General features: G+C 42.9%; 1 protein-coding gene across 1 annotated transcript in view; it reads left to right on the top strand.

The window, feature by feature from the left end:
- The first annotated feature begins 1,920 nt into the window (after nucleotides 1–1,920).
- GPR142 (G protein-coupled receptor 142) overlaps nucleotides 1,921–20,770 on the top strand; it is a 23,593-nt gene continuing 4,743 nt past the window's right edge. Inside the window, exons 1-3 of the mRNA XM_072403480.1 lie at nucleotides 1,921–2,236; nucleotides 12,628–12,681; nucleotides 14,297–14,458. Of these exons, the coding sequence (XP_072259581.1) occupies nucleotides 14,320–14,458 (139 nt within the window). The 5' untranslated portion in view covers nucleotides 1,921–2,236; nucleotides 12,628–12,681; nucleotides 14,297–14,319. The remainder of the gene's footprint in view (nucleotides 2,237–12,627; nucleotides 12,682–14,296; nucleotides 14,459–20,770) is intronic.

Consider the following 20,770-nt stretch of genomic DNA (forward strand, 5'->3'; position numbering starts at 1 on the left):
ATCATACGTGTTTACTCCACTGTAAATCACTCCTCCAAACATCTGTTTGCCATAACGCTGTTACATGGCCGACTGCCTTCAGAAAGCCAGCTAATGGAAGCCGTGGCTCTAAAAGTCCAAAGTGGGTAAGTGGCCGATGTGTTTTCAGTGCAGATGGTGGGAGATAACGCTAAGTGCTGGATTTCAGCCATGATCAGACCCAGATATCACCTCCGTTTTCCCAGCGGTAAACTGCATCCCTATTAGCCGCACGTAACGGATCAGAAGGCTGATGCTGACGAGGTGGCTGCAGCCAATAAGCAAAGACTGACTCTGCTAACTTGCATTAATCATGGAGGAGCAATAAAAAAAACAAAAAAATTGTATAAATTAAAAATACATTCACTTATACTGAAATATAACTTTTTGAGAACTTTTTTGAGTTCTCTCAAGTTCCCTAAAATCTATCCATTACCTAAATCTTCAACAAAATCTAAGGGCTTCTTTTAAACGTGTGCATTGCAGTAAAGTGTTATTGGAAAACACCTGCACTATTGCAATTTCAGCGATGTACAGCACATGCGTTGGTGCTTGCCATTCATTGTTAGCATCACTCCAAATGCACCTTAGTGCATTGAAGCAAGCTGCCATATTTGAGCTTTAAGAAATGTGTTGCAGTACATAATAAAATATAATGAATTTAAAAATATGCTGCATTCAGATGCATTGCAGTACATCAACACCTGACAATGCACACTGCTTTAACAAAACATAGCACACATTACTGTGCCACATTACATGCACATGATAATGCGATGTGCCAGGATGGACAAGTATGATTGGGCATGGAGTTTCTACCACACTGAGGCATACAGTTACCATTCACCTTGCAAGCATTTATGGCATGCAGCTGCCTAAACTTTAATGTGACTGTTAGTAGATACTTAATGCATGTTGCCTTTGCAGAGTAGCAAGCAGTGTAAACGATCATCTCACCCTGTGCCTTTTATTTTAGCAGTGTGGATTCAGACCCTGATGCCTAGAAAGAAAAAAAATCCCAATAACACAAAACCTGGAGAACCTGCATGAAGGATTACCAAGGAAATTACTCAGGAAGGAAATGCAGATCATTAGTCTTTATCAGGTTTTTCCTGGTCGCCAATAACCAGCGGGCTTAAAAAATGACTTTTTTTTAAGCTTCATTTTGCATCATTTGCATGTTTGAAATCTGAAAAACTCAGCTACAGGAGAAATAAGAGAAAAGAAAAAAAAAAACATGCCTTGCATTTGCATTGCATGTAGCAACCAGTCTCTTACCTGCACTGAGACCGTGAATGGGAAAAGATGCTCCATGCATGTTCACACACAGGTAAAGCTTATATTAAAAAAATGGAGATTATCTATTGGTAAAGTGCAGCACAATATTATGATCAGCTTGTATTTTAATCACTTTAATGCCAAAATAAACTACATTAGCAAGCTAAATCATAGCAAATAATTGCCATTTTTTTCCTATTTTTATTTTTTTTTTTTACTACATTTTTTTACCTTTTTGTTGCAGTTTTGCTAACCATTTCCCAACTACATGCAATGGCTGCATGGCATTTATCAGGGCTGATTACCTCATGGTGACAATAGTAGACCATGCCCATGCTAAACCACCGCATAATCTCTCCATCCGAAGCCCCTGTGTCCAGGTGATGGTGCATGAGCACAATTGGATGACAGGGACAGAGCGTTGTCACCCAATAGAAAGTACTTGATCAATGATCCCAATAGCCAATGGATTCATTTTAATAAAAGCTGATTTTAGTATTGCGTTGACTAGAGTTTTTTATAGCTCCTGTTAGGGCACAAGATTGTAAGCTCTTTGCACTCAGGGGCTGCAAAAAAAGTGTTGAACATGCAAAAAATGCTGACAGTAAAAATATTTCCCTGGAAGATGGGCTGGATTTAACAAACATCTCTCAAGCATGTAAAAGAAAATGTGATATTTACTAAAATCCCAATTATGGAGTCCCAAGTGTGACATTTGCCAGGTGAGGGTATTATCAGGTCACTATGGAGTGTGTACTGCGCCCATGCATATGCAGAGAGATAAACAGTACACCTCCCTCGTGAGGCTCTCCGTCCCCTCCTGTTCCTGAGCTCTACTTCACATCTCGCCTGCTCTGGCAGTACGCTTGGAAATGCTCGGCTCTCAGTGCTCCTTCACAACTGGAACCCACCGATGTGACACTGCGCAACACTTACAGAGGTAAGATGCATTTTGCAATAACGCTTTTCTCCATTGACGCAGAATCATGCGGGAAAAAAATGATGGCGAAACAAAATCCATCGCAGGCGACCGATTTACGAACATACGTATCGACTAATTTGTATCATCCACAGGCAAACTTGAGGGATCTCACAAATATCTGGAATTGCGCCAGGTTCATGGTGATGCGTTGCGGCACTGCGATGGTTGCCGTGTGCTGTAACGAATAGCATTGGTCTTTGGTGTTGTGTGGTTTACTCTTTGTCAAGGGCAAACACAACATTTTTTGTGATCGATGAGGATTTATTGTGCGATTATCAGAAAAAAAATAAGAATCAGCAGGAGAGCGACTAAAAAGGAGTCACAACATTTGACCAGAACATGGATGAAGGATTGGTTGTTTGGATAGAGATTTCCCAGTGCGTTGGGTAAGCTCTGATGAATTAACAATCGTTCCTTCTCTGCACTATGTGTGCAATGCAGTCAGGTGAACGCTGCGGTCTTCGGTGGTTCCATTATTTTGGTTTGCCAGGGAGACGTCATCTATAAAACAGTGACAATCTTAGGCATGTTTAAAGTGAACTGATCATGGGAGCTGCCATTTCTAATCTCCTTCTAAAAAGGCTTAGTGCTGGATAAATCCTGAATCCCTGCAACTCTAGGTATTGAAACCATTGGATCGGCAAGTTTTAGGAAAGCTCAGATTTTGGGTGACACAATGGCTCTGAATAATTAAAGCTCTTCAAGACTGGAGAAGATAGATCATCATGGGAGAACCTGGGTAATCCAGCAAATTTGGAATTGATCTGATCCGGGGTAGAAAACATTTTCCAACTAATAGCAATTGATTTTTAAGAAACCAATTCCAGGTTTGCTGGATCACCCATGTTTCCCCTGGGCTTCTCTTTTAATAAGTCAGACCCAATGGCTCAAATCACTCCCAGGCTACAGGGGTGACACATTTGTGTCTAAATTCTACCCACCTCCAGCAATAGAGGGGCTCAACCTATTGGTATCTATGAAAAACTGAAATTTGAGGATGGGATGGACTGAACATCCACCTGCCTCCACCATTGACACCTTGAGGTAGTTGGTTCTCCTTGTCTGCAACACTTGACATTGCTTGTCATCTCATGAGAAGTTGAAGAATTTTTATCCATGAGCACAATAGATAGATAGATAGATAGATAGATAGATAGATAGATAGATAGATAGATAGATAGATAGATACAAGATGGAGAAAGAGAGGGATAATAGATAACAGAAGAATAGATTAAAAAAAAAGATAGATACAGTGTTCCCCGTCCTCTTCGGCTTGCTCCTACTTTCTGCTCATGTAAAAGAGCACTCAAAACCCATTTTTTCAGACTTGCCTACCCATCTTCTTCTGTCCTTTGAAACCGTCACTACTTCCCACCACTACATATCTCCCATCCTATTGTGTGGTATTACCCTCACCTACTGGATTGTAAGCTCTTTGGGGCAGGGTCCTGCCCTCCTCCGGTGTCACTGTCTGTATCTGTCTGTCATTTGCCACCCCTAATTAATGTTCAGAGCTGTGTAATATGTTGGCGCTATATGAATCATGTTTATTAATAATAATACTAATAAAAATATAAAAATATTAGATAATGAATACAGAGAGAGAGAGATATGATTGGGAGAGTGTGAAAGAGTGATAATAAAGAGCAGAAAGGGAAAAGGAAAGAGAGAGATAATAGATAGATAGATAGATAGATAGATAGATAGATAGATGGATAACTGATGGAGAAGGATAGAAGGAATGAGGGAGAGAGAAATATAAAAGATAGATAAAGTAGAGAGAGGAATTAAAATAATAGATAAACAACAGAATAATAGATGGATAAATAATAAATAAATGGTGTGAAAGAGAGATATAGATAAGGAACTGATGGAGCAGGGAATGAAAGAGAGAGAGAGAAAAAGATAGATAGATCCAGATGACAGATAGATAGATAGATAGATAGATAGATAGATAGATAGATAGATAGATAGTGAGAAAGGGGAGAGAGGAAGGCCTATATAGTTTTTCTATCTTTTATCTTCCTAAAATTATTGTATTTCCTTTTCTATACCTCATTCTATATATTCTATACTGTCTCCAGATTTTTCCTATCTTCTATGTCTAGACCCCAACCACCACCACTTCATTCTAATGTACAATGTATACCACACTCTCCTATACATACATGATATACATACATGCATAAATAAATAAATATATGTATATATATATATATATACACATATATTTGAATATATATAGAAAGAGACTCTCCAGATCTGACCATTTATAAGGTGCTCTGATTGTGTGTTCGGTGCTGGGCTGTGTGTGTCAGCAATATCATGAGCGAGTATAACATTTCACGGAACGTCGATTCCCTGAGATACGCGGCCCAATCGTATTACTGCGCACTTCTCATTTAATGAGCCAATATATAACGGGACTGTCACTGGAGAACTATCTAGTTTCCCATCCCTGTTCATGAAACGCTGCAGAACATTAGGGAATACAAGAAACAAGAGAGCACTGTATTTCTGATGAATATGGCTTGAAAAGATGGTGAAAGGCAAGAACATCATGTTATCTTTTGATTTAATCAAACAATGAGTGTGAGGACCAGGGAGAAGGAACAATCCAAGGTCAGGACAGGCAGCAGGCAAGAGTAGTCACAAACAATCCAAGATCAGGGCAGGTGGAGTTCAAGCAGAATCAGGTATCAGACCGTGTTGCTATTGGTAACGACACAACAGGTTAATATGAACCAACACAGAGAACGCACCCAAGCACACTGTACTGACAGAGGCTTATAGCGGGCAATGGTGTTCAGGACAGGTTCTCCTTCAATGGCCAGAGTGCCCAATGACCTTGTGCCACCTGGCACCATTTGATTGGAGGATAACTGAATCTCCTGCGGTCGATTGGCCACAGGGAATTTAAACTAACTATGTCCCGCCCCTCGCTCCCCGGGGGTACAAGAGGCACACGTGGTAGCGCGTGCACCTCTTCCCACAGCACCCCTGGGACGTGCCCTACTTTGCACATCCACAGGAGTGCTGAGAACAAGACTTTCTCTGTTCACGTCCATAGGAATGCTGGGGATTCCGCCTGGCCGAACAGTAGTTCGGCTAGAACGGATCCCTCCGCCTGCAGGGAGAGACACACTGTGAGCAGGGCGGCAGGCTCGACCATGCTGTCTGCTGCAGCGGTGTCTCCCTCTGCGGCTGAGATCCCTGGGGACTCCGCGGGCTAGCTGGAAAGCTAAGTTCCTTACACCCGCTCTCTGAGTCAGAGGAGAAAGCCGTGGACTTAAAATGCAAGGAAGGTGGTGAGGAAGGCGGTGTAACAGTAGACTCACTGCCTTCCTCCCCACTTTTCTTGCATTCTAAGTCCACCTCTTTTTCCTCTGACAGCTGAAAGGGGACAGGGAGGAATGTGGTGTTACAGAAGCCTTACTGCCTTCCTCCCCATCCCCTTCAGCTGTCAGCGGAGAATTCGAGTTGCAAGTTGCTGGGCAAAACCCACAAGTGGAGGCGCAAGTCGTTCAGTAGGCAACTTAAGTCTCGCAACTCAAGTTTCAACCTTATGAACATGGGCACCCAAGAACCATGGAAGGGGAAGCTAGCCGGGTTAGTTTCCATGGAAGAGCAACTGTAGCACCAAATTCTGAAAAAACAAATGTTGACAATGAGAGAGAAAGGTACCCGAACACGCAGTGCATTGCAGCTTGTTGTGTATGGCTTGGGTAGCTGCCAACCAGTCCCATGCAAACCAGAGAGCCCATTCTGACTTCTGTCTACCATCAAAAGCTCCCACAATAAGCACTTTAGCATCAAAAATGTATTAGGAGCAACAGAAAAAAGTGGCCTTGTTTGATGAACCAAATTTGGTTTTAGATCATGCAGATGGCCAGGTGCGCTATTTACCTTGGCAAGAGATGGCAGCAGGGTGCATTATGGGAAGAAGGCAGACTGGTGGCGCCAAGGTGAAAAAAGGGATCTGCTGCTTATTTCTTGGTGCCGGTTATTACGGGACACCTTCAGAGGTTTTGTGGAGTCCATGCCAAGGGCACAAGGGGAACCTGTATAATATTAGGCAGGTGGTTTAAATGTTTTGGCTGATCAGTGTATATAGCAATGCATATATTGCAGTCAGGTTTACTTTGGAGGTAGCCCTCTACTCCTTAGCATTACAGCAAGAGCCAGAAATCGCTCAAGGCAGCTGAAGACCCCCAGTATGCGTATCTGCACCCAGTGCAAAGCAAAAAATAGCCACTGCTTGGATCAATGTATAATTAGCACATAAGGGGTGCACATGGGCATGGAGAATAATTATCTAAGACTAAATTCAGTTTACAGGGCTGGGAAGTGATGGGGAATCTCTCCATTGGGGTCACAGATCAAAATAGAAAGTTCTAACCCATCCATACTCCTTGTTGGAGTTTCATTTTAAACACAATGCAGTTGGTGAGTAGCACTGCAACTGGCTAAACACTTTTTTTTATAGTTTTGAATTAAATTAGAAAGGATTAGAACTTCAGGTTTTTCTACTGCCTAGGATTTTATCGGTGTCTCCATTGCAGATTTTTTCTTGGCAAGGTGAAGCAGTTGTTAGTTCACTTTGTAGATTAACATCTGATCTCAGTGTGAACTTCTAGTGCAATGCTATCCAAACCTTGACCCTCGGGCCAGACTTAGCCTGCAGGATCCCACCACATTAATTTCCAGGGGCTAAGGAGAAAAGGTCAGAGGATAGCATTGCCTGGCACTGAACCCTCCACCAACACATGGCAATCAGGGAGAGGGTACGTGGCAGGGGGATGGTCCAGGGACCAGGTAGATGTCATTTTCACTATCTGGCTGCCTCTAATATCTGCTTGTAGGTAGAGTTCCTCTTACAGGGGAATCTGCTAGTCACAGAAGTACCTGTTACAGGTAAATCTGCTCACCCCCTATCCGGCTAATAAAGGGCTACTTGTTGCTTGGAAAATGTCCTTCTGTCCCTAGTATACCTATTTCTGAGTAATATGTCTGCCACTGGGGCACCTACCTCCCAGGTGGAGGGGGGCTGTACCTGTTAAAAGACAATCTGCCTCTTACTGGTATACCTGTCTGACACTAGTATACCTGTCCTGTGTAATCTGTCCACACCGGGGCACCTACTGGTTATACCTGTTGGTTAAAAATCTGCCCATCACTGGGATACATGGCTGTCACTGGAGTAGCTTGGGAACCAGGCTGACATTGGAGTACCTGTTACCCGAGATTCTGTCTCTGGGATACATGCCTGTCACTAGTATACCTATTATTGAGTATTTTGTCACTGGGGCACTGACCTGTCAGGGTGGGAAGGGGGGGTACCTTGTCCTGGTATACCTGCCCTGCACTGGAGTGCATATTACTGTCACAAGGATACCAACTATCACAGTCACTGACCTCTATCTCCTTTCTTTTCATAGTTTGTACTGGAATGCTTTGTAAATTGGTTCATGGTACCCTCTATTTTGATTGTACAGTGCTACTTAATATGTTGGCGCTTTATAAATTATTGATCATTATAATGAAATAAGCTGGGGTACCTGCCTGTCTCTAGAGTACTTGTCACTTAGAAATCTGCCTGTCGCTGGGATACCTGCCTGTCCCTGGAGTTCCCATTACTGGAGAATCTGCCTGTCACTGAAATATCTGCTTATTAGTGGAATCTGTCTCTAATTCTAATTTAGAATTTCTAATTTAGAATTTCTAATTCTGTTAATGACGTGAATCTGCACGTCATTAACATCTGGCTTCTTTATTTATTTTCTGCATGCTTTTAAAATCTGCCTATCATTGGTACTATATGGCTGTCCTTGGTACTATCTTCTTGTCATTGGTAATATCTGCCTATGGTTGGTAATATCTGCATGTCTTTGGTAATATCAGCCTGTTGTTGGTACTATCTGCCTCCTATTGGTAATATTTACATGTACTTGGTACTATCTGCTTGTCATTGGTAATGTCTGCTTGTCATTGGTACTACTACCTGCCATTGGTACTATCTGCATGACATTTTTTACAGACACACACACAGACAACCAGCCCTTCGCCATGAAGGCCCAAAAAAACATGGTGGCCCATGTCCATGAAGTTGGACAGCACTTAGACAAAATACAGAAACATTTTTCTATGTGCTATTTGCAGAACTATTGTTAAAAATTAAATAACAAAAAAAAAAATACCTGCCTGATCCCAATTTTTAAATACTCATCTGTCCGCATTCCATTGTGTGCACCGCCATCTTTTCTTTATGTGTTTCTTGATCCTTAGCTATCCTTAGTGGCCATGTTAAGATAATGTAGCTCAGTCCTGGTAGCCTTGGGGGAAGTCGGGATAACCGGCATATCCCGGGATCATTCCCTGACCTGCACATTTGTTTAACAACAGGCAGGTACGTATGTTTTATTGCAAACGTGACATCACCTGACCCTGTTTGCAATAAAGAACTGCCCATTTGCAAATGCCCTAAAAAGGCCTAAAAAATAGGAAAGGATAATTCATAGGAGAACTGGTAACATTGTGCATTAATGCACTTTTTTAGCCGCTCTCAGCGGCGGAGGGGTTAACGCTTGCCTGAGCCCTGATCACACTTGCAAAACATGAAATATATTTAATTTATTTGTCCCTGTGGGCTGCTTCTGGGAGCGGAGAGGCACAATGCACACATATTAACAACGTCAATTATTGCTAATGTCTTTATTTACTTCAAGCGATCGATAATAATTTGTGTTTAGTTTTAATGAAATCAGCCAAGTGCAGCTCCCCGCGTGGAGGGGTTAACCCCTTCCCTGCCAATCCAACAGCCTGGCATGTTCTGCGACAATTGCTACAATGGGAGGAAGGCTGCTGCTTGGTGCAAGAACATCACAGTAGAAGATCTCTCAGGGTACATTCTGGGTGGTTAAACCCCCTGCTAATGTCTTCTGTCTCTTGGGGACTCTGATGAGGTCTCTTTTATGGGTTTCGGGGGCCTGAACACACCCACTGTGCCCATTATGAGGGGTCCCCCATATCCCAGTGCTGAGTTCCTGCACCTGTAATTAGAAGGAGCACCCACCATTCATGTGCTGACTTCTTTTGTCTGAACACATGCCGTGCCCATTATGAGGGGATCACACACACCCCGTTCTGAGTTTTTGGGTCTGCATACCCATTGTACCCATTATTAGGGGCTCCTACAATCTTTGCACTACATTCTTGGGTCTGTACATCTGCTGTGCCCTTTATGAGGGGTTCCCGTTCCCCATGTGCAAGAAAAATGCCTTGTGGCCACACAAGGGTCCTAAATTCGTTTTTTGTAATATCTACCTTGACTGGCAAGGGATGGGAAGTCAAACACCGCTTGGTTATTTCATGCTCTGGGTTGGTTTTGGAGCAGGGCAAACTGAGCAAATGCCCAAAAGGCCATCACCTTCCCCAGGCCCCAAACTTACAGAATGGGTGCAGTGATGATGTGCATTCGGAGCCCACCCTTCATATTTGTCCAGGGCCCCTTTTTGTCTTAAACCATCTCAGCTCTGGGCATTAGTGACAGGTAGGTTCCAAACAAAAAAATTACAGTATTTCTATATTGGGGATAAGCAAAAAAGATTTTACATTTTCTAGATTAGCCTCAATTTTTATCATGTGGACTATTAGGCATTGTCATAGTGATTGCATTGCTTTTCTTATAGACTAAGGCTACGTACACACGTCAGATGATTCCTATTCGATTTTCGCCTTACTCGTATGGGATGAGAACCTAACATGTACAGCTGCTGTCTGATGCATTCATAGATCCATCCCAGGGGATCCACAAAAGATGAACAAGTGCAATGCAAGGGGAGAGAGCACAGTGGGGTGCCACGCATTCATAGAGCAGAATGGTGCTGTATGTACAGAGCTCATTCATGCATCTTTCAATCGTGAAAGATCCTTTCCAACAACAACAAAAATCTAACGTGTGTACCCAGCCTAAAAGTTAGAGAGGTGAGGATTTGGGCCCCTTGCTCCACAATCTCTATAGTGTTATACTCTCATCGTACATCTAGAAGCCATGCAAAAATTATTGAAATTTATTTAAAGAGGAACTAAACTCCTTAAACAAATAAAATACATTTACCTTCAATCCCGAAGGGCAGTTGATCGGTCCGGAGTTCTCTTTCATCAGGTCATGCGTCACCCTGGTATCCGAGCCAGGCCAACTTCTCTTCTTCTGGGTTCTTCTTCCTGGAAAAAAAACTTGTTGATGCGTGAGATCGGCAAATTTGTCTCTTTTCATAAAAAGTATCCTTCTGCGCATGCCTGAGATGCTCGGGCATGCGCAGAAGGAGCACCCAAGAGCCTCCTGGGATGCGTGACATAGGTATCCTGGGAGGTTTTGCGCTCCCATTCATTCTCAACCTCCTAGGACAGGGGTCTGCAACCTGCGGCTCTGGAGCCGCATGCGGCTCTTCAGCCTCCTTGTTGTGGCTCCCTTCGGCTGCCGCGGGACATCTCTGATGGGGGATCCCCTTCCTCCCAAGACACTGCGGAGGAGGGGGATTCCCTATCCGGTGTTCTAATGAAAAAAATCTACCAGTGAAATAAATCTACCACGGAGCAACAGAGAACAGTACAACACCGCTCACTGCCACCCACTGTCCACTGTTCTTTAGGAACCAGTGCTATGGTGCAAAAGCCCGAGTGGCTGGCAACTTGCCAACCACCAGGAGCCGCACCAGATTACTTGATCCCTGGGCCGATCTAAACCCGCCCTTACAATATTTACACTGTATAAATCAAATATCGACCTGCTGCTTACAATATAAATAATGCAGAAAAGAATAGGTTGGATTATATGTCAACTAGAAAATTTCCAAAAAGAAATAATAAACCAGCAATGGATTTCCCAAAATAACTGTGCAGCAAAAAGCCATCTCTTTTTGGGGGGTAATAATAGCACTATGAAGACAACGGTACCCATAACAGCAAACCCAACAGATTGAAATGGATTTACTCTTGAAGATGAGTGGACAGACTGTCATGGGAGAACATGGATGATCCTGCAAACCAGGAATGGATCTGGTCTAAGACAGAAAACATTTGCCAACTAATAGCAAATTATTTTTAGGAAATCCATTCCTCATTTGCTGGATCACCCAGATTTTGCCATGATAGTCTATCCTCTCCAGTCTTGGAGAGCATTAAGAAATCAAGCCTACTGTATTGGAACAGAAAGTGGGGGTCTGTGTATTGGGGGTTGATTTATGAAAGTCATAACGGCTGGTAACATTCACATTTTTGTTCATCCGCTATAGATGTTTCCCATTCCAACATCCTGAGGCCATAGCGGGGTAGAATCTCAAAGCAATCTATGTGAAAGATAATTGGAAGTCAAGTGACAAGACCCCCGGGGCATCGTTCTTTTTGCTCCCTGCGGGGATTTGTAACATGGTGCAGATATAGAGCTCATTGGTGGGCACTGCAGAATAATCCACGGTGCCCCTCACTGTTTAATTAGAATGTGAACTTATTGTGAGAAGTCTTATTGGATGATCGCATTTTGCATAATAGGAGATTGTGACGTTCAGGGAAAAAGGGATTTAAAGCTTCAGGTTCATATGATTTAAGCTTCAGATTTCTTGTTCTGTAAAAAGTCTACTGAGCTGGTGGAATTCCCTAATGATGAAGGTGACACATCATTTCCATAAAAAGTGTAAATGTCGATAAAGTATATGATATGATGTTATATAGGGTGTAAAATATTATTTCTCAACCAGAGGTTGCTGGGGGTTCCTAGCTGTGCCTCCCACGTCAGCTTAAGTGACCCAAATGATCTTTTTGGCTATCTGTAAGGGTGACATTCTTCCCAATGGCCAGCAATGTAAGAGAAATTCTTCCTACTGATCTCCATGCCAATATACTGCAAGCTGTGCAAATAAGAATTATAGCAGGGGTTCCCCAAGACCTGAAAGTTATTTCTAGGGTTCCCCCATGGTAAAAACTTGAGAAAAGCTGCTGCAAAGACTAAGGATTCTGATTTTTCACTTCTCTATATCCATATCTGGTAAACAGAATTCTCATAGCTTACTCACAGCCCCACTTTTTAAATTTTGTGAGTTGAACTTTGCTCTTCAGTGTGAGTATCAGTGGCATTGTGCCAGTTACCCACTTACTTTCCATTTCTCTGATCCGATGGTGCGATCACTAAGCCGTGCAATGGAGCAGATGGCACCAATAGGAAGTGCAAACACTCCTTGTGGAGGGCTCCATCCCAACTGCCATTTGAGAGGTGTAAAAAAAGATCGGAATACATATAAAGGTAAAGGTATTCTGATACTGCGACAACTAAGTGGAATTTTCTTTATTTGTAGGAAATTTATACCAATCAAGATGTGACTTAATCTCCAAACCTCGAGTGTTACAAGGTAAGGGGAACTTTAGTCTGCTTTAGTCTATTCTAGTTATTTTTTTAATTTGTGTTTGCATGAATATATTTCAATATGCAAGAACATTTTTTGGGGAAAAACTTGGGTTATGGATTAATTTAGATCAACGTGCAGCATTAACTAACACATATACATTTTGTTCCAAAAGCACATTACCTTTGGTTGCCACATTTGTTTGCATCTGCCTGTCATTTGTAACTTCTATTTAATGTATAGAGCTGCGCAATATGTTGGTGCTATATAAAGACTGTTTAATAATATTAATATTAATAATAATAATATTTATAATAATAATTTGCAACCCCTATTTAATGTACAACGCTGCGTAATATGTTTGAGCTTTATAGATACTGTTAATTAATGATAATCATTTATATATTTTTTGTTGTAAAGTGAAGTATCCTAAAGCAACCTAATGTAAAGTTCTAATTGCTGTCAATGTCCGTATTGGGGAGATTCACATACAACATTCTTAGTTGTCACCAGAACTGGGAACAGTGTAAAGCAGCGCTTGCCAACCGGTGGTCCGGTCTGCGAGAAAATGTAGGTGATCCGCGGCTCTGGCTGGATTCCCATTGGGGATGGCGCACCGGCCAGAGCCGCGGACCATGTCCCCCGTACAGATCCGCAGGGCGGTGAGTGGGTAGTGTCTATGGAAGTGTCTTCCCCTTTTAGTGACACATGGCTCCCCACAAATGCATCGTCCAAAATCTGTGAAGTTAGTGGTCCATGCCAACCAAAAGGTTGGCCACCACTGGTGTAAAGCCCTGATGTCAGAATATTGTTGCTGGAAACAATCTTTTGTGATTATTTTCAATGACAGGAGAACAAACGAGTGTTGTACACACAGCACTGTTCTGTTTAATGGAGAGTGGAATGGGGGAGGACACTGCGGTGCTCTCTTCTGTAGTACAGGGGTCGTCCTTGCTCTGTTAACTGTCAACTGTTAACTGTCACAGCATGATTAACCCCAATAAAAGGGACATTTAACCTTCCATCAGTGTGTAATAAGCACAAGGGCAATGCATGAAAAATTCAAGAGTGATGAAGTGATGGCAAGACAATCCATGCCCCGATGAATGATGCCAGGGGACCGTTGCGATTATTACCCAAGGCACGAATGGTTATGCTCTTGCTGAGCAATAATCATCCGATTTGTGTATTTAGCTTTGGGGAGACTTTCCCATACTTTGATAAATACTTTGCCTGACTTCCTGTTGTGTCTATGAAGGGGGTTAAAGAGGAAACAAGCCCTGGGGATGGTCACTTGGCCATGTTCCATTGTGGGCACTGCCATCTTCTCCTTCTCTTCTGCATTCTGGATGATGAAACTCATTTAGTTCCAGCACCTGTATAGGCAAGCTGGGATTTTCGGGTATTCAGGGCAAGAAACAATGGCAAAGCTCATCAAATGGGCAGTGATCAGATAGGTAAGAATATTTATTGCAGAAGAGACATCGTCTGTCCCTGCAATAAGGACCTGCTTGATCCAATTTTTTTCCAAAGTGGAAAATTAGTTCTGATTTCTAATACAACCAAGAATTAAAATATTTTGCTGTTAAAAATACTTCAAGCTCTTTTTTTTCTCCCACAGCACTGCACTGATGTCGGCTGACTATGATCCCTCTACAGAACACCAGCGACACTTTGCCTCTGGAGGCCGAGGAAGAAGGAAGACACACAGACCCCTCTCCATGTGTGCTGGGCTACATCCCGGTGATCTATTACAGCATCCTCCTGGGGCTTGGTTTACCAGGTAAAAAAGAATGGAAAAATAAGGAAAAGCATTGCATTGGTTTTATGCACTGATGAACAAATCGGCCCATGTTTGATCCCTTCTGGGCTCCCCAGATGCAGTTCATATTAGTCACAAATTGGTTACCTTAGTTGACAAGGTGAACAGTGGCTGTGAGCTCCATAAAGTACACAACAGGCTGCATTTGCCACTAGCTGGGGTTGTTACAGCCAATAGAACGCAGCCCCCTGGGCATCTTACCTGATATAAATACATTGAATTTTGGTAAGGTGCACAGTGGGCAGTGTGATAAACGCCCGCCCGCACCCCTGCGCATAGACTTTCCAGCAGGCTCAGCAACAGTCCATTAACCAGCATGCTGAAGAGGGGCGCCACAGGGCAAGGTTAACCACTCTGTAACCCTTGCCACACACACCATCCCAGGAAGACTGCCACCACGTGCTTAGACGGAAGCAAGCACCGTTACCCTTGACAACCGCAGTTATGCTTCAGCTTCTTTAGTGTCACCCACTGCCACTCCAGACAGGGATGTCTCAGAAATCACAAGGTTTATAGTAGCGTTTCGGGTTAGCAAGTTACACTATTTGTACTAAGAGCATTCAGAGATTCAGCTTACATTTTTATAGTGTTTAAAAAGTAAAAACATACAAAAACACAGAGCATAAACAAATATAGAAAAGTAAAGGCTAATCTAAGAACAATAACAGAACAATAGCAGAACTATAGCAACAGCATAAAATAAAAGGGAAAACTGTGAATTAATACTTAGGTAGAGTTGGTTTGCCTTGGTCCTGGTTGCTGTGTAAAGTCCAAGTTATCAGCCAGAGTCACTGCAGTGCTCAATGTGTCAGTGCTGTTGTCATTAGCAACAAGATGATGTCAATGAGAGCTGTCTCTGCTAGATTTACATGGCTTTTTCAAGGCCAACAATAGAGGTGGGGGCTGTGTCCACATGGAGTATGATGCTCTGTGGACACTCCCAAAATGCCCGTGTTCTAGCCATTATTAATAATTTCATACACAATTTATGAACTGCCAACCCCTAGATTATTAATCACCACAAAATAAGGAGTTCACAGAAACCAAACTAGGCATGTCTGGGACTTATGGTTCACTAGGACAGGCTAACTATGGGTTCCAAGCTTTCCTTAGGCCTAGGAGACTACTTCTTGGTCACCATAATGATCCAGCTACAAATCAGTCACTACTATTTCATACAGAATGGTATTTTGGAAATACTAATAATAAAGATTAATAGATTCAAAATACATCTCAGAGTTCAGAGACCACTCTGCTAGCCTTATCTGAGTTTTATGACCCCTGGAGACACAAAACTCCAACTTTTACAGAAACATCTGGAGGATGCTAGTTGTCTGATCAAGAACTATCTGATAAGGGGAAATTTATGACCCTGGTCTGATAAGCCACATACACACCTGCAATAATTGTCATCGGAAAGGATGTTTCATGACCCTTTCCAACGACAAAAGACTGCACGATGCATGAAGGAGTGCTCTATATACACCCCCATTCTGCTCTATGGAGAGGGGGGAGGACGGAGCGGCACCCAGCTGAGCACTCTCCCCCTTCTCTAGCATTAAGATCATTCATCGTCCATCAACCATGGATCCACCAGGGCAGTCCTTTAGACGATAGACGACGGGCGCTGTAAACACACACCAAATTCTCGCCCGAATTAGGCCCTGAGCCAATTATGGAGCGAGAACCATTGGACGTGTGTAGTAGCTTTAGAGAGACAATTTCCAACAAAGACATTTTAAAGGAAGACTATTTGTTATATTTAAAGGGGAAATCAGGACTTAATATTTTCCACAATATCACAGGCAGCTCTGTCCTTGGCTGGCACCATCAACCAATGGAAGCACTGCCCGCTTTGTACCTAGTCTACAACTGCAAGTCTTTGTTGCTCTGCTCAATTCATCAGAATGATCCTCTCATCTCCTGTCTTTGTTTCTTCTTATTTCTTATTTTTCATACACTGAAAAGCTGCTGCAATAGCCATTACGTACCCTGGGCCCATCACCCCAGCAACCCAGGCTGACGGCTGCGCGGCTGATTACAGGAGGATACCGGCTAATTATCACATTACTCCTAATAACGTTATTAAATGCTTGTAAAACGTTTCAGGAGCAGAGTGGGCATAAACGAGGCTGATTATCTGCCATTCTGTGCAGGAAGCACGGATCAACTGCCACAGTGCCATTAACCCCAATAAAAGGGGCAATAGGGGACGTTTAACCTTCCGTCAGCATTTAATGAGCACGAGGGTCATGCATGAAAAATTCAGTGGTTGCACGACGCTCGGTGCATGAATAATGGCATATCAAGGAAAAAAAACTGCGAATATTAAAGGGACAGTACATCATAAATATACCCAGTGCAAGGTGCTTTCCCTAAAATAATACTTATGATCAGTTTCTGATTCCAAATTTAAATTTTGGATGGCTTGGGATGTGATGCTAACACTCACGTAATGCAGCACTTTCTTCTTTGTTTTACCATGGCACAGGATCATATTTTGAGTAGGGCAAGCTGGGCAATTGCCTGGTGTTCCATCTGCTCCAAGGCCACTGACACTATGGGCCTGATTTATTAAAGTTCTCTAGGCTGGAGAGAATACACTTTCATCAGTGAAGCTGCGTGATCCAGCAAACCTGGAATGGATTCCTTCAAACTCATTTGCTATTTGATAGCAAATGTTTTGAATCATGGACCAGATCCATTCCAGGTTTGCTGGATTACCCAGCTTCACTGATGAAAGTGTATCCTCTCCAGCCTTGGAGAGCTTTAATGAATCAGGCCCAATGGTTGGGATTCAGGGAGTTACCCTGGCACACGACCATTTTTTTGGAAGGGCAAGCTGGGCAATTGTCCCCATCTTCTCCAGGGCCACTGACAGAATGGCTGGAATTCTGCACATTTGAGCCCATTTAGTCCAAAACCAGCCCTGCCTGGTAGCTAAATGAAAGGAGGATGGGGCAGGGGAGCCAGCCCAGCACAGACAGTATTTATACACTCCCAGAGGAGGAAAGGGTTTAAGACTTGCCAGCAGGTAGGGGGCTGTGCAAGGGAAACTTACGCAAATTTAACATCACTTTAAAATCAAGCAAAAAAAAAATAAAGGAAAAAAAAATGTAATAATGCAAGTACGCATTAAAATACATGATTCTGTGCGCTTTTGCATGCATTTTTGGAGAAAGTACAGGACAGATTTCAACTCGTTCCAATTAATGACATCATTACATTTCTAGAAGCTTGCCGAGCGGCAAAGGAAATCCACTTAACTGAGCTGGAGGAAGTATAAGAACAGCACAAGCCTGGGGCATCAAAACGCAAAGCTTTATTGTCTTGTTGCGACACAAGTAGGAAGCCGCATGCCTCCCGCTGATGCAGTTTACTCCAGTAATGCAGTTACAAAAGGCCAAGCTGAACATTATTTTGTATTATTTAGGTATCATGGTCAGAGGGGTCATTATACAGAAGGGGAATAATTTTTCAGAATCTTTTTTTCTAGATTTTCCTCCTTTAAAATTGGGTGCGTCTTATATTCCGGAGCGTCTTATAGGGCGAAAAATACGGTGGGTAGAGTTGGTTTTCCTGGTCCTGGATGCTGTGTAAAGTCCAAGTTATCAGCCAGAGTCATTGCAGTGCTCAATGTGTCAGTGCCGTTGTCCTTAGCAACAAGATGATGTCAATAAGAGCTGTCGCTGCTAGATTTACATGGCTTATTCAAGGCCAACAATAGAGATGGGGGCTGTGTCCACATGGAGTATGATGCTCTGTGGACATTCCCAAAATGCCCTTGTTCCAGTCATTAATAATTTCATACACATTTTTTCAACTGCCAAGCCCTAGATTATTAATCACCGCACAATAAAGTGATCACAGAGACCAAACTGAGCATGTCTGGGACTTATGTTTCACTAGGACTGGCTAACTATGGGTTCCAGGCTTTCCTGAGGCCTAGGCGACTAGTTCTTGGTCACTATAACGATCCAGCTACAAATCAGTCACTACTATTTCATACAGAATAGTATATTGGAAATACTAATAATAAAGATTAATAGATTCAAAATACATCTCAGAGTTCAATCAGAGACCACTCTCCTAGCCTTATCTGATTTTTCTGACCCCTGGAGACACAAAACTCCAACTTTTACAATGGGGGTCAGAAACTACAGGGTCTGGAGGATGATAAGGGAAAATTTATGACCCTGGTCTGATAAGCCACATACACACCTGCAATAATTGTCGTTGGAAAGGATCTCTCATGATCCTTTCCAACGACAAAAGACTGCACAATGCATGAAGGAGTGCTGTACATACACCCCCATTCTGCTCTATGGAGGGGGGGGGAGGACGGAGCGGCACCCTGCTGAGTGCTCTCCCCCTTCTCTCGCATTAAGATCATTCATCGTCCATCAACCTTGGATCCGCCAGGGCAGTCCTTTAGACGATAGACGACGAGTGCTGTACACACACCCGATTCTCGCCCGAGTTAGGCCCTGAGCCGATTATGGAGCAAGAACTAGTGGACGTGTGGACGTAGCTTTAGAGACAATTTCCAACAAAGACATTTTAAAGGAAGACCATTTGTTATATTTAAAGGTGAAATCAGGACTTAATATTTTCCACAATATCACAGGCAGCATTGTCCTTGGCTGGCACCATCAACCAATGGAAGCACTGCCCGCTTTGTACCTAGTCTACAATTGCAAATCTTTGTTGCTCTGCTCAATTCATCAGAATGATCCTCTCATCTCCTGTCTTTGTTTCTTCTTATTTCTTATTTTTCATACATTGAAAAGCTGCTGCAATAGCCATTACGTACCCTGGGCCCATCACCCCAGCAACCCAGGCTGACGGCTGATTACAGGAGGATACCGGCTAATTATCACATTACTCCTAATAACGTTATTAAATGCTTGTAAAACGTTTCAGGAGCAGAGTGGGCATAAACGAGGCTGATTATCTGCCATTCTGTGCAGGAAGCACGGATCAACTGCCACAGTGCCATTAACCCCAATAAAAGGGGCAATAGGGGACGTTTAACCTTCCGTCAGCATTTAATGAGCACGAGGGTCATGCATGAAAAATTCAGTGGTTGCACGACGCTCGGTGCATGAATAATGGCATATCAAGGAAAAAAAACTGCGAATATTAAAGGGACAGTACATCATAAATATACCCAGTGCAAGGTGCTTTCCCTAAAATAATACTTATGATCAGTTTCTGATTCCAAATTTAAATTTTGGATGGCTTGGGATGTGATGCTAACACTCACGTAATGCAGCACTTTCTTCTTTGTTTTACCATGGCACAGGATCATATTTTGAGTAGGGCAAGCTGGGCAATTGCCTGGTGTTCCATCTGCTCCAAGGCCACTGACACTATGGGCCTGATTTATTAAAGTTCTCTAGGCTGGAGAGAATACACTTTCATCAGTGAAGCTGCGTGATCCAGCAAACCTGGAATGGATTCCTTCAAACTCATTTGCTATTTGATAGCAAATGTTTTGAATCATGGACCAGATCCATTCCAGGTTTGCTGGATTACCCAGCTTCACTGATGAAAGTGTATCCTCTCCAGCCTTGGAGAGCTTTAATGAATCAGGCCCAATGGTTGGGATTCAGGGAGTTACCCTGGCACACGACCATTTTTTTGGAAGGGCAAGCTGGGCAATTGTCCCCATCTTCTCCAGGGCCACTGACAGAATGGCTGGAATTCTGCACATTTGAGCCCATTTAGTCCAAAACCAGCCCTGCCTGGTAGCTAAATGAAAGGAGGATGGGGCAGGGGAGCCAGCCCAGCACAGACAGTATTTATACACTCCCAGAGGAGGAAAGGGTTTAAGACTTGCCAGCAGGTAGGGGGCTGTGCAAGGGAAACTTACGCAAATTTAACATCACTTTAAAATCAAGCAAAAAAAAAATAAAGGAAAAAAAAATGTAATAATGCAAGTACGCATTAAAATACATGATTCTGTGCGCTTTTGCATGCATTTTTGGAGAAAGTACAGGACAGATTTCAACTCGTTCCAATTAATGACATCATTACATTTCTAGAAGCTTGCCGAGCGGCAAAGGAAATCCACTTAACTGAGCTGGAGGAAGTATAAGAACAGCACAAGCCTGGGGCATCAAAACGCAAAGCTTTATTGTCTTGTTGCGACACAAGTAGGAAGCCGCATGCCTCCCGCTGATGCAGTTTACTCCAGTAATGCAGTTACAAAAGGCCAAGCTGAACATTATTTTGTATTATTTAGGTATCATGGTCAGAGGGGTCATTATA

This window comes from Pyxicephalus adspersus, chromosome 3, assembly GCF_032062135.1.
Source record: "Pyxicephalus adspersus chromosome 3, UCB_Pads_2.0, whole genome shotgun sequence".
Classification (NCBI taxonomy): Eukaryota; Metazoa; Chordata; class Amphibia; order Anura; family Pyxicephalidae; genus Pyxicephalus; species Pyxicephalus adspersus.